Source organism: Saccoglossus kowalevskii, chromosome 12 (assembly GCF_978046115.1).
Source record: "Saccoglossus kowalevskii chromosome 12, keSacKowa6.1, whole genome shotgun sequence".
NCBI classification, from domain to species: domain Eukaryota; kingdom Metazoa; phylum Hemichordata; class Enteropneusta; family Harrimaniidae; genus Saccoglossus; species Saccoglossus kowalevskii.
In genome coordinates this window covers 23,351,528-23,365,646 of record NC_140652.1, presented here as the reverse complement: position 1 = coordinate 23,365,646, position 14,119 = coordinate 23,351,528, and the positions used below count along the sequence as shown (strand labels likewise).

At 34.8% G+C, this 14,119-nt stretch overlaps 1 protein-coding gene across 1 annotated transcript in view; it reads left to right on the top strand.

Moving 5' to 3' along the window:
* LOC100378012 (receptor-type tyrosine-protein phosphatase beta-like) overlaps positions 1–14,119 on the top strand; it is a 51,443-nt gene that overhangs the window by 31,008 nt on the left and 6,316 nt on the right. Inside the window, exons 29-45 of the mRNA XM_085506511.1 lie at positions 254–529; positions 2,060–2,332; positions 4,146–4,427; positions 5,227–5,502; positions 6,022–6,297; positions 6,548–6,675; positions 8,258–8,374; positions 8,873–9,104; positions 9,602–9,830; positions 10,089–10,159; positions 10,565–10,652; positions 10,873–11,097; positions 11,743–11,824; positions 12,478–12,568; positions 13,223–13,299; positions 13,513–13,647; positions 13,784–13,912. Of these exons, the coding sequence (XP_085362637.1) occupies positions 254–529; positions 2,060–2,332; positions 4,146–4,427; positions 5,227–5,502; positions 6,022–6,297; positions 6,548–6,675; positions 8,258–8,374; positions 8,873–9,104; positions 9,602–9,830; positions 10,089–10,159; positions 10,565–10,652; positions 10,873–11,097; positions 11,743–11,824; positions 12,478–12,568; positions 13,223–13,299; positions 13,513–13,647; positions 13,784–13,912 (2,987 nt within the window). The remainder of the gene's footprint in view (positions 1–253; positions 530–2,059; positions 2,333–4,145; positions 4,428–5,226; positions 5,503–6,021; positions 6,298–6,547; positions 6,676–8,257; positions 8,375–8,872; positions 9,105–9,601; positions 9,831–10,088; positions 10,160–10,564; positions 10,653–10,872; positions 11,098–11,742; positions 11,825–12,477; positions 12,569–13,222; positions 13,300–13,512; positions 13,648–13,783; positions 13,913–14,119) is intronic.

Here is a 14,119-nt window from a genome sequence, read left to right as displayed (position 1 = left end):
GCCTGGAGTGATTATATTTGTTGCAATGAAAATTGTTTGATTTTGTGATTTATAGACAACATTTATTGCCACAATGTTTCGATATTTTTGATCATATAAATAACTGATTCATCATTTTCCATAGTTAGCATAGTGATGAGGCAACCAGTTGGGTGTCTACATATATAGTGCATTCTGGGAATCCAAATTTGAAGGAAATGTTTTTCTTGTATTTTTATGTACATGTTTCAACTATGCTTGTCTTTTATGGTAGCTGATGAACCCGTAACCTTAGATATTATCGTGAATGAGATCTCTGAAGACACTATCGCAATACAATGGACCGCACCAAGTGGAGACTACACGCTGTACTCGATATCAAAAAGCCCGGATGACGGAAACCCCAAATCACCGATATCTATCCTTAAAGAACAGACTTCTCGGACGTTTTCTGATTTGACTCCTGGTCGTGAATATCAGATCACAGTACAGACAGCTATTGGGAATGACCTCACTGATCACGGCATTGATATTGTCACTGAAAGAACAAGTATGTATCCTGGTGTTATTACAAACCACTCCAATTTGTTGATATTTTATTGACCTCACAGTCCTCAGTGTGTTCAAGTTTTCTTATATTTTGCACATCACTTTAAAATTTTGTTTAAAAAAAAATAAATACACATGTTTGGAAATACAGTCAAAGCTGCCTGTAGACAAGTAGCTCTTCTGTGCAGACTTGCACATTTATTCATGAATATTAATTAGACAGAGAATCAATGCAAGATGCTTCTATCAATTCACTCACATGAACTATCATGAATACATTGACCAATACATTTAGACATGAACCTGAATATAGTAGTTTACTAAAATGCATGTAAACAAGATAATGTTTTATTCCAAATAGCATCAACCAGAATCATTTGGTAAAAAAGTACAGCTTTTTTAGCTCTGTGGAGTGGAACTTATCATATTAGTGATTGTCCGTCGTCGTCCATGTAAATGTTTTACTTTTTCGACTTCTTCTTAACAACTACAAGCCTGAATGCTTTGATACTTGGTGTATATGTACCTTGGGACGACCTATCTTCGATTTGTTCATTTCATGGTGATATCTTTAATTCTCTAATTTTGGTGAATATTTTTGTAATTTTTGGTAAAAAGTGATATTTTTGACTTCTTGTTAAAAACCACAAGTCCAATTGCTTTGATATTATACATATAGGTACTACATGTGGACTTCTCTCAGATTTGTTCATTTCGTGGTGATATCTTCAATTATCTAATTTTGATGTCATTGAATAAAATTGTCATCTCAGCCGACAGGTTACTTTTTTATTATTTATTAATTACTTGAGGCAGTCTGGACTATAGGCCGACAGCAATTGTTTGTCCAAGTGCAAAATAATAAGAATTTTTTTTAGTTTTGGGCAAATTTCCACCAATGTACCAGTGCAATCATATTGACCTTTCAGCATCAAATTATGCATTGAAAGCTTGGTGACCCATTTTAAAAAAAAGATGCGTATGCATGGACCATACCTTTCCAAAACAAGTGTATGTAATTTTTTCCTATATTTTCATTTGGAGGGGAGGGTGGGTGGGTGATCATTTTTTAGCTTCACTGTCGACTTTGTCGAACGGAGCTCATTATATGAGTGATTGTCCGTCATCCGTGTCAACTTTACTTCTTTTTGAAAACTACAATCGCTTTGATACTTGGTGTATATGTACCTCTCTCAGATTTATTCATTTCGTTATGATATCTTCAAATCTCTAATTTTGATGAATAGTTTTGTCATTTTTGGTAAAAAGTGATGTTTTTGACTTCTTGTTGAAAACCAATAGTCTGATTGTCAGCAAGTTAGCTGAGAGGCTGCTTGTTTATTCTTGCTCTACCTAAAAGTTATTTTTTAAAACAAGGCTAGTAAGTAACCGGGTATTGTTCAACATGTATGAAATTGTCAATAGTGTACTTTTACATTAGCCTCACAGAATAACAGATTTTCAAAAACAAAACTGTGATTACAAAGTCTGTAAATACTTGATTGACATGTTATATTTAATACGTTTACAGAGCCAGCCGTGCCGGGTCAAATCGTTGTGAATGCTGCAGATGTTACTGAAAATCGCATCCATTTGTCATGGTCTCCATCAGAAGGTGTTGTTGACCAGTATGAGATCAGTTATAGTCCTGACAATGGCAACGACAATTCACCTGCAATCCTTGATGCCACGAAAACAGATTACACGTTTACTGGCCTCCAGTCAGCGAGTGCATATACAATTGGAATTAAGACAATTGCTGGCAACCATCGGAGCGACACTAGACAAACTACTGTGTATACTAGTAAGTTTATCTGTTGCTTCATTATTTGAAGATAGCAAGAATTGAACAAAACTATATTGATGATTTCGCAATAATGCTTTGATACATGTAGTTTTGACTGATGTTCTGGCTCCATTTGTCTTTGAATTCTACTTTTGTTACTTTTCAAGCAAATTTACAAAAAAAATGTTTACTTTATTATTTAAAAAACTCGATCAAGATCTGTAGCAAATGAGAAAAAAATACATAATAACATCCAAAATCATGCATTGGAGCGTATTCTATTGCTACTTTTTTAACTTGCCCTAATCATAAATGAGAAGGCTAAGGTATAGGATGGGGAAGATTTTGTCTGCGGCATCTGCCGTCGGTTATGTTAACTCTGGCTTGTTAGTGTAACAAATCAAAAAATATTTATTCAACTGTTTTCACTTTACTATATATTCTGATTTAATATAAATACTTGTTTCAAAGTTTGTGTGTCTAGCTCTTATATTTTTTAGTCACCGTTCGGACGAAGTCCGAAAACAGGGACTTATAATTCGGTCTCCGTCCGTCCGTGCGTCTGTGCGTCTGTCCGGAGTCATATCTCAGAATCCCTTGGACCGATTCCGTTCATTCTTTGCATGTGCCTAGTACTTTATGTGGGACATACAATGTATGCACGTGCAGTGGTTTAGCGATTCAATTCAAAATGGCCGACTGGCAGCCATCTTGTTTTTGAAAATGTTGTATTTTGGACATGCTTTGTCAGTTTTCATTGAAACTTGGTACATAGATTATACATGTTAGAATACATGTCCATGACATGTTAGGATACATGTCCCCGACCATCCGTGAGTTCCTGAGTCTGTCCGTGTGTCTGTCCGTTCGTCCGTCCGTCCGTCAGTCACTCTGTCCAGAGTCATATTTCAGAATCCTATGGACCGATTCCGTTCATTCTTTGCATGTGCCTAGTACCTTATGTGGGATATATGCACATGTGTGGTTTAGGTGATTTGATTCAAAATGGCCGACTGGCAGCCATCTTGTTTTTTGAAAATGTTGTATTTTGGACATGCTTTGTCAGTTGTCATTCAAACTTGGTACATAGATTATACATGTTAGGATACATGTCCATGACGATTTATTTCGCAATTGGATCAAAGATGGTCGACTGGCAGGCATCTTGTTTTTTTTGTTTTTTTTATGCGGTATCATGGACGTGCTCTCTCAGTTTTCATTCAAATTTGGCACATACATGTATATGTACTTTATACATGTTAGGATGCATGTCCATGACAATTTGTTTCAAAATCTGGTCAAGGATGGTCGATTGACAGCCATCTGACTTTTTGGCCTTACTGCTATATTTCCACAATTTATGTACCATTTTCATTCATATTTGGCACATACATCATACATATCAGTGTGTTTAATAATCAGATCAAAGATGGCCGAATAATGGCTGTTTTTATTTTTGGCCATATTACTACTACAAGGAACACGTGTTTTGATGTAAATAAACAATCTGTTGTATACGCCACTTGGAACTCAAGTTTCAAGGACACGCTCACAACAACTTCTTCGCTTTAATATGACTAGCACAAAGAGAACTTTTAAAAATTTAACGGGGACTGTGTCATTTTCAATGACTTGTTTTTCTGGGTGCCACCTCTTGAAGTGCATTTTTACCTGAAAATATTTGTATCACATATCTGAAACCTCAGATTTCACTGTTATCGGTATTTAAACAGTTACTATACTGTTACTTTAGTGAAATCAAAAACACTTGTAATAATTAATTCCACTCAGCATCAGCTTTTTGTATCACATATTTTTTATATCATTTCAGAACCACCAACTCCAGAGGATTTTGTTATCACAGACTCGGATACAACATCTATAGATCTATCCTGGGTACAGCCGACTGGTGTTAACATTGATCGATACATAGTTACTTTAAACCCTCCTCGGGATGACGGAGTTGCTGACTTTGACGTTCCTGACACTGTTTCAGCATACACTCTTGTAGATCTAAAACCAGGCAGAGAGTACAATATTGGTCTGAAAACTGTTGTATTAGTTGGAAGTACAGAGGTTAACAGTGTTGCCACAACTGTTGCACAAACCACTAGTGAGTTTGTTTTTAAATCGCATTGTTTTTTGTTTTGCGTTTTTCTGCTTTATTTACTTTTGATCTTCAACACTAATTTATACCAGTGGAGCAATTCCAAATTTTTTGCTGATTTAATTCACACTGTAATCATCTGTTCAACTAATTTCTTCTTCGACAAATTTCAGTCAAATTCATTTTAAAGCCAGCCAAAAAGAGGGTTTTGTTTAAGGGAAAAAATGAAAAATGATGTAGTGACGTGGTTTTAATTTTTGTTTGTATTCAGTCTGTCTAACACTACAACAAGATATATGTTCAGCATTTATTTAATAATGCATTTGGAATACATGCATTGAAAATTGATATGGATCAACAAAACATTAGGAAACTAACATTTCCTCATTCTATCAGACATGTATGTATGTGGCTTTACCTATTAGGTTACCACCTTACTGGTATGTACAGGGTAGTGGAACTTAACGTTAATAGTTAGCTTTGACCTATAAGCTTTCAAAACAACCATGTATCTCCATTGTACTTAGCAATTTGTCCAAATATGTCTTGTATTAGTAACCTTAGTAAATACTTATCTACAATGAGTAAGTTGAAATTATTAATGACAATGATATTTACATTGAAAAGGAAATTATGCAATCTGATCACCTGCCTAGGCTATAATTAATGTATACTCTGTATACAATGCGTCAGCTAGAAATCAACCCCTCATGCGCGCATGGAAACTGATTGTAGGTGCTGTACCTCAAAACTCGTCTATTGTACATGTAGCTAAGATAACCTGGTTTGTGATTTTATTTACTAGCTCCGACACCACCTCAAAGTGTTACAGTAAATCCAGATGACATCGGTCCCATATCTGTGAGAGTGTCTTGGGAACCATCTACCGGTGAAGTGGATGAATACGTCATCACATACAGTCCGTACACCACACCGACAGCACCACAGATATCAGCGTCGCCATTGGAAACGTCTAAAGAAATCATTGGTTTGGATAATGCACAATCTTACATATTCACCATCACTGCATACAGTGGAGGTTTACAGAGTACATCTCTTACAACAGAACAGATCACGACACGTAAGAATTATTTATCAGTATTACAGCTCTCAGTAATGCCTATCATTATGTTGGTGAACAACTTTTACTGTGCTAATTATTATATGACATTAAATTGGCAATATACTAAAACTCTGTTAAAAAATCCATTGTCTGATATTCCCCCCCCCCCTAATTTTCGTTCAAATGCTTTGAGTGCAAACTGAGGTAAAAAAAAATGTTCACATTTTCTGTAATTTTCAATGAATTCAAAGTTAGATTTGGACCAAACAGACAAAATGTGACATTGCTTCTAATTTTTGATCAAAAAAGTTGAAATTTATACTACAAATGGAACTGTTTTGTTGATGTTGACTAAAATTGACTTTGGCGCTCAGAGGGTTAATGTAATCATCACTTTAAATCACTTCCTGTATATCTCATTGATTTGTTTGATATTCTTTCTCACTTGGAACACAGACAAGTTTGATTTGAAACTGCTTTCAAGCACAAGGATATTTCAACATTAATTATGAAACTGTACCATAATTTCCTCTGCAGGACCTTATCCACCAGGCCCTGTTGAATCAATCGAAGTGACCAAATCTTTGATTGAAGTCAGCTGGACTGAACCCATTGGTGGAGAAGCAGACGAGTATGAAGTCAGTATTGCAGTTTTTGGGTCAAATGAGTTAATTGAGGTTGCTACAACAACAGAACTAATGTATACTTTTAGTAACTTGGATTCTTTTGTGACATACATTATAAGTGTGAGCTCCAGGAAAGGTGGTCTTATGAGTCAAGCGTCAACGTTTCAACAAAGAACTTTTCCAGATGGTGAGTGATTCCCAGTCAAACTTTATGACACTAGAAACAGTAACAAGTAGATTTTAGTGGATATTGTGCAAGATCGATCAGTTTTACTTCGAGGTGGACATCAGAAAAAGAGGGTTCACAACCCTATACATTACCTTATATAATTGTGTCTTTGAATTAAATTAATGTATTCACTAATGATAAAACCGTAAAGGAAACATTGTTAAAAGGTGGCTGCATGGTGAAATTTATTGTATTTTATTTTCATTAGTACCTGGTCCTGTACGTGATTTCAAAGTTGCACTTGATGATTTGACTGTAGTGGCATCATTTAAGGCTCCGGAAAAACCAAACAGTATTATCGAAATGTACATCATAAAATCTTCTGGTACCAGTACGGTATGTATATTCTGTACACTTGTCAGTTTTTCCTGTTTGTATATTAAACGTACGCAGTGGCGGCCAATAGGTGATTTTCCGTACAATTGCGAGATCTCGCGAGATGCATGAAAGACGCGCGTCGAACATCTGCCGCAAAAAACGAACGATTTGATTTTGAACTCGAATTTCCTTATTTCGTAGCTCACACCGACCGGCCGATCTTCGACATAGGAATATTGCTTCCGAATACCCTTACTTAATCGAAATTGCCTATCATCAAATGTGGACAGCACATTATTAAGCATGGAAATGTCCCCAAAATACTTTTGCGTTTGTCGAATCCCACGCGATGTTTAACGCGACTACAACGCTATGACCTTTGTTTGTCCTGTTTTTACGTTCGATTTCACGCATAACGCATGATTCTCGCAGTGTACGGAAAATGGTCTATTGGCCATTCTAGGTTGTATCTGTAGCACATTGCCCTGTTACCAAGTATGTTAATGTTGCTGCAACACCATTTTTTCTAACGTCAACCGTGCAGCAACAGTGCATCAGTAGCGTGTTTTCATGCGTAGGCGATGGTTCTCATCGTGAATAGCTGAAAAACCTGACAGTTGTTTGTTAATAGATTCAATAGGTGATTTTCCGTCAACTGCAAGATATCGCGAGTTGCGAGAAAGACACATCCCGTACATCTGCCGCAAAAAACAAAAAAATTGATTTTGAACATCAATTTCTTTTTATATTTCGTTGCTCACATCGAGAGGCCGATCTTTGACAGGGGAATATTGCATTTGAGTACCTTTACCACATCGACTGGTGGCCATTTTGTTTTTATTTAATGAATGCAGTTTTAGTGCCATATCTTTGCAAGGCTTTGACTGATTATGTTCAGATTTTATATATTCATTGTCCATCATGACATAGGTATATTGGTTTGACTATCTGATTTAAAATGGCCAAATGGCAGCCATTTTTGTGCAAAAATATCATCAAAATTCAAGCATTCTGGCATTCCAGAACTGGATTTTGGCGTTTATAGATAGTTTTTGTTCAAACTCGGTAAATATACGTTCCTGATGCGTATCATTTTATTTTTCAGATCTGATTCAAAATGGCTGACAGGTGGCCATTTTGTTTAAATGAATGTGCTTCTAGAGCCATATCTCTGATATGCTTTGACTGATTATGTTCAGATTTTATATATTCGTTTTACATCATGTTATAGATATATAGATGTATTCAAAATGCCGACTGATGAAAATTTTGTTCTAATTAATGCTGTTCTAGGGTAATATTTCTCAAGTACTCATTTGGCGATTAGATATAAGATGTCAATCATTTTAATGTTAAAAAATTATCATAATCGAGCATCATCTTCTGTATCCATAATTTTGACTATACTACTATAAACAAAACTATGTATCTTAAATTTGATAACTACCTGTAACTGGGACTGTGCCATGTATAGCTTGTTTTCAATTGAAATTGTATTTTTTTCATGCATAATCCATCTGTTTCTTTGGGATATCTGGTGTTTAGCTCTTAAGAGATGAGTTGAAAAAGTACCTACAATGTAATTTTTAATAACTTGTAGATTGACGGGGACGTACATAATCTGAATCCTGTGTTGATTGTTGCTGATCCTACTGTAGTTGAATACACCGATCAAAGATTTGCTGGTTTGAGGGCTGGATATACATATACATTCACTGTAAGTCTTCAACAATTTCTGCTTTATTTTAATTGATTCCTCTCTGTTCATCCGAGATGGTTGTTTCAACAAAAAATAGGGTATTTTTTATGACCTATAGACACATCTGTCATTTACGTACTTTTGTAAGTGCATGTGTTACGAAAAGGACAAATAAGGTATTATGACCATATGCACATCTGTCACTTACTCAAATATGGTATACAAAGTCCCATCATATGCATTGTTATGAAATTTTTATCTATTTTTGATGCAATAAATACTGAAAATGCTTACTGGATTTTAATTTCACTATTCAGGCTGAAATTTGGTAAAATTAAATTCATGCTCACATAAAATAACAAAAGAACTACTTGTTTTGCTGCCGAGTTTGTGAAATTAAAACCCAGTGAAATTGCTCAAGACATCAAAATAGTAAAACGAAATGAAAATGAATTGTTTTTAAATATTCCAATTCATACATCATTCTACCTCATTATGTGATTTAATCACTTCTAGATTCAAGCTAAAAGTGATCAGGGAAATAGTACTGAAGAACCGAGTGTACCAAGAACACTCACTTTGCCTATAGCTCCTCCGCCTGTTCCTGAAGCGAGCTCTGATGCATTATCTCGTCAATTATTCAAAAGCTCTACTCATAAAACTATCACAATCACTTTATGGGATGATTTGTTCGATGATAGCCGGGGACCGATTTTATCGTATTCTATTCTTGTTGCAGAAGCTAGTGGTAAGAGACAATGTTGTGTTTTTTATTTTGCCGTATCAAGGATGCATCAAGAATATGTGGTTAAGATTTCATGCAAATTAAAAAAGTTGCATGTATTGCGAGATGATCGCAAAATCTCAAGACAAACCTACCACCTTTTTATGCAAATTAGTGTTCATCTTTAATTTAGGCTGTTTTGATAGTGTCTTTGCTTATATAGTGTTCTGAGAGAAAATCCATTGTTATAGTGCATTAAACTTTTGAGGTTGTCTTTTAATTACAACAAGCAACTTCAATACAGACTTAAATTAGCCAAACTTGAAATACAATCATTGAAAAAAAGCTGAGGGAATAAAAGGACAGACATTCCTACCCTTAAAATGGATCATTCCTATTTAATGGATCAGTTGCACTATCCATTCATTTACTAAAATTTTGAAAACTTTTTGTTTAGCTAGTATTTCTTTTATGAATTTGATAAATCCTTAATATCTTTGTTTTCTTCGTTCTACCAATAGCTAAACCACTGGCCGCCTCGGATGAACCACTCGGGTGGACAGAAGTACAGAGTCTGACACCATGGCCGATCTATCAGACTAGTGAACGGTTCAACCCATTTACATCCGATTCTGCCGGACGACGAAAGAAGCGCGCTTCCCAGGCAGACTATGTGATTGGTTCAGAAGATTGTGCTTTGGACACTGATAAATATTGTAATGGTCCATTGCAGCCATTGTCACAATATGTGTAAGTGTTAGGTTCATAGTTGGGTGGGTTTTAAATCCAATCATAAATTAAACTAATACAGAGAATAAAAAAACATTATTATATATAATATAAATATGTGTATTCTGCCAAACTGTAACTTGCCTTTACCGCACCTGTAACTCAGCTTTTTCTCAATTTCAACTGTATCTTTACAGTATTTCAACAGAATTATTTACAAGGTAGTGTTTTTATGATATGCACATGTAATTCTGATTTCATTTGAATGTGTATTTGCAGTGTAAAAGTGAGAGCATATGTTGATCAATACCAATATACAGATACTGAGTGGACATCCTCGTTGAGTACTGGTGAGTTTGTGAAATACGCCAATAGTATTTGCTTATGTTCATCACATGTGACAATTTCACAACCTATGACAGAATGGGGAAATGTTTATACAGGCACTTTCTATTTTCTAGATTCTGTCTGTATAACCCTGCCCAATTGTCTTCAAAACAACTGTCGATAATTGTTCATCAAAATGTTAATGCAATAGAAATATAAAACTATCAGTAATGTATCCATAGTAAAAGAAGAATTGGCTTTTCAGATTACGTTACCCTAGTGCAAGTGTGCAGTCCCATGATTTTAATCAAAATCTGAACAATATAATATTGTCTTCTGTTTGTCCAACCCCCAGAAAAATATTGTGAATCATATGAAACATACAAACATACTGATAGGTGTATCAATACTTGTTTTTATTTGTTCAGAGTATGATCCTTGGTGGTTTGGATATGCAGTTATTGGTATTGTAGCTCTTGGTATCATTGTCATATTGATTATAGTATGCTGGAGATGGTAAGTACTCTTATAAGCAGAACAAAAATATTCTTATTTCTTATCTCGTGCATCAATTAAAAATGTTGTTGGCATTTTTTTTAAATAAAAAACTTGTCTTCTGCTCTTGTTTTCTCAGCTGTTGTGCACAATCAAGACGACGTGCCAAAGATTATTGATTAAAAATGTTGTTGGAATTTTTTGAAATAAAAAAACTTGTCTTATGCTTTTGTTTTATCAGCTGTTGTGCACAATCAAGACGACGTGCTGAAGATTATCGCTATAAACGAAGCATAGATGGAGTAGAAAACCCTGCATATGTACGCAACACTGAAGTACGTCGTGAATCGCCCACGTTTGTGATGCGTGAAGCAAGACAACCTGCACCTGTCCAGAAATCCAGTGTTTCCGCTGCCTCGTCACAGAAAAACGTCACAATACAAACTAAACCACAGGGATTATCCAGGTACGTGTGTAGAATTTGCGTTTCAATCAACAGTATTTAATAACCGAGCCACTTTTACAAGAGACAAATTCTCGTGAGTCAAAATCAAGAAATTTCGTAGCAGTGAAATTTCTTTTGACAGTGTCAGAGACTTTTGCTGAACTTTCTCTGCATTAATGCCTACAAATCATTGAATTACAAATGTTCAAGCTGTGAAAATTAAGCATTTTTTTTTGTCTTTTATAATTTTGTTTTTATTCATATAATATTCAAGAAAATACATTTCTTAAAATTAATCTTAATAATAATTAACAACAATAAAATGAAGTAATAATAGGAAAATAGAAATTAAGCAGATTACAGTGTTATAAAATGAAAACCATGCATTGCACATATCTACTCATAGTTGATTTTCATATAAAAAGAAAAAGTTTACAAATTACACCAAATGCGTACATGCTGAAGTATGTTAATCAATAAACAAATACTGCATGCATGACATGAACCAACATGAACGAGAAAACACTGAATCATTAGGCCTACCCTGGTATATTTGACCATTTGAAATTGAATTATTTGTTCACCAACTTTCAAAACAATTATTACACAGAAGAGTATCATCACAGCATCCAGTGTCTCTAATTCAAATATATCACTTTGTTATAGACCTGTACGTATCAGTAAATATGCTGATCACTACAGACAGATGGCAGCCGACTCTGAATATAGGTTCCAAGAAGAGTATGATGTGAGTCACTTGTTTTCCAAAAATCATTACTAACTCCATTTTAATTGAGTTTAAGAAACAATTATTGTGGGTGTCCTTCTCAGAGGGCAACATTTCTATTAAAAGAATTGTGGTACAATTTGAATCTGTATGATCTGCTGTGAATATCTTACTTGCCAGTTTTGAGCAGAGTATTAGCCAGGAATTTGAAAGTACTTGGCAAAAATATACTTATACTGTAAACAAATTATTATTTGGCATTATATTTAATAAAATTGTCAAAGAACAATAGAAAAAATAATAATACAAATGTTGCAAAAAGAAAATAGTTACCTGTTAAGTTGACAGGCTGGCAGGTTGCTGGATAAAACACTGGTTTCAACTGTGTATCATACATTTTACAAATACAGAATAGGATGTCTAAGGGATGAAAAACTGATAAAAGACCTCACAAGATGACTCAAAAATAATAAATGTTAGTTATACGATTGCCAAGTTGTATTCTCTTGATTTTGACTGCACTAGTGGGTCCCATACATTTTGTAGGTTAAAAATGCCCAGTGTTGAATGTGACTTTACAGTTAGACCCCCCTAGGTGACTTTCAATGTGCCTGGATCCTTGGATGCTCACCTAAGTAGGCAAATGTGTTTATATTGATTTTTCTTCTTCTCAGGATTTACGTCCCGTTGGCACAAACTACTCAACACGTATTGGTGAAATGGCCGAGAACAGATCAAAGAATCGATATACTAACATACTACCATGTAAGTTATAGGAGTGCATTTCACCTTTGACCTCATATTTGCATGAAAATTACAAAGGTTATCAATGTGTTATTGATAAAGTTATAATTTGAGATGTTCATTATTTCTATGGTCAAGTTATTGTTTATAGTACTTGTGGCCAACAAGAATAAGGTTAATGATTCATTTCATGGGAACCCACAATACTTGTCCGAATATTTCACCATCACCATTGACGGTACACTAAAACATATTTTTTCCCAATGCATCTGCCATTCGATTGTCCAGAGTTCTGTGTGTGCATCATTTGAACATCTGGCTCATAGCGCGACAGCTGCTCATCTCCAAATTCTGACAAGGAACATGTTGCTGTTCACAGCCACTAGTAAATGTATTTTCGATACGCAAATATACATATTCGATCAAACAGAAAACAGCATGAAGACCACCACACAATTTTAACGAATGGTTTTCCAACATTTGATTGTAGAAAGGTGAAATGTTCCATGTATATTGACTGAGATTCTGTAAGAGTAGAACAGCTCTCGTCACTGTGGCTATATATACTTCATATTTCCATTCTTAACCAATCAGGGGAAAAAGATAACATTATGAAAGATCACAATATCATTTGGTGAATATTTTACTGTAACACACACTCATTTGATATTTTAGATGATCATACTCGAGTTAAGTTGGCTGAAAACGAAGATGATATGGAATCTGAGTACATCAATGCTAATTATATATTTGTAAGTTAACTTTTTCTGAATAGCATTTTTTTTACAAGGCTCTGTATTTGTGTTGTTTAGCTTAATTTCCCAGATATTGCAACTTTTGAGACATTTTGTATTGCATTATTCTAAAGACAGTTGTGATTTCATATAATATCTCTCTGATACTGAAAAAAAAATTATTTTTGCTGCTGTATGTATAATAATTTAATCAATTACTATCTTTTATAGGGTTACACTTCACCAAGAGAATACATAGCAACACAGGGACCTCTTCCAACGAGTAAAAATGATTTCTGGAGAATGGTCTGGGAACAGAATTCTCCTACCATAGTTATGATTACACAGTGTGTAGAGAAGGGAAGGGTAAGTAGAAAAATTTTACTCTGAACTTTGATGGCATGTCCTTATTAGGGCATTGTATGATTTCAACTATTATCAAATATATACAATAGTAGCTGAGAATTCCAGTAAATGAGGCTATCTTTCATTTCTGTTTCAGGTAAAGTGTGATCATTATTGGCCGTTTGATTCAGATCCGACTGATTACGGTAATATTACAATAACTATGACATCTGAGTCTGTGTTACCAGAATGGACTGTACGTGACTTCACTCTTGAACAGGTTGAGGTATTTATCATTTTATATGTACTGTGGAATACTTTATTTTTGCTGGAATTAATTTTCGCTGAAAAGGCTTTTTGAGCGTTTTGCTTAGAATTTATTTTCACTGATTTTTGATGAGTTTAATGTGAAATATAGGAAAAAAAGTATATTCGCTGGATTTTATTTTCACGGAATCATCCCTTCAGTGAAAATAGCGAAAATAAATTCCAA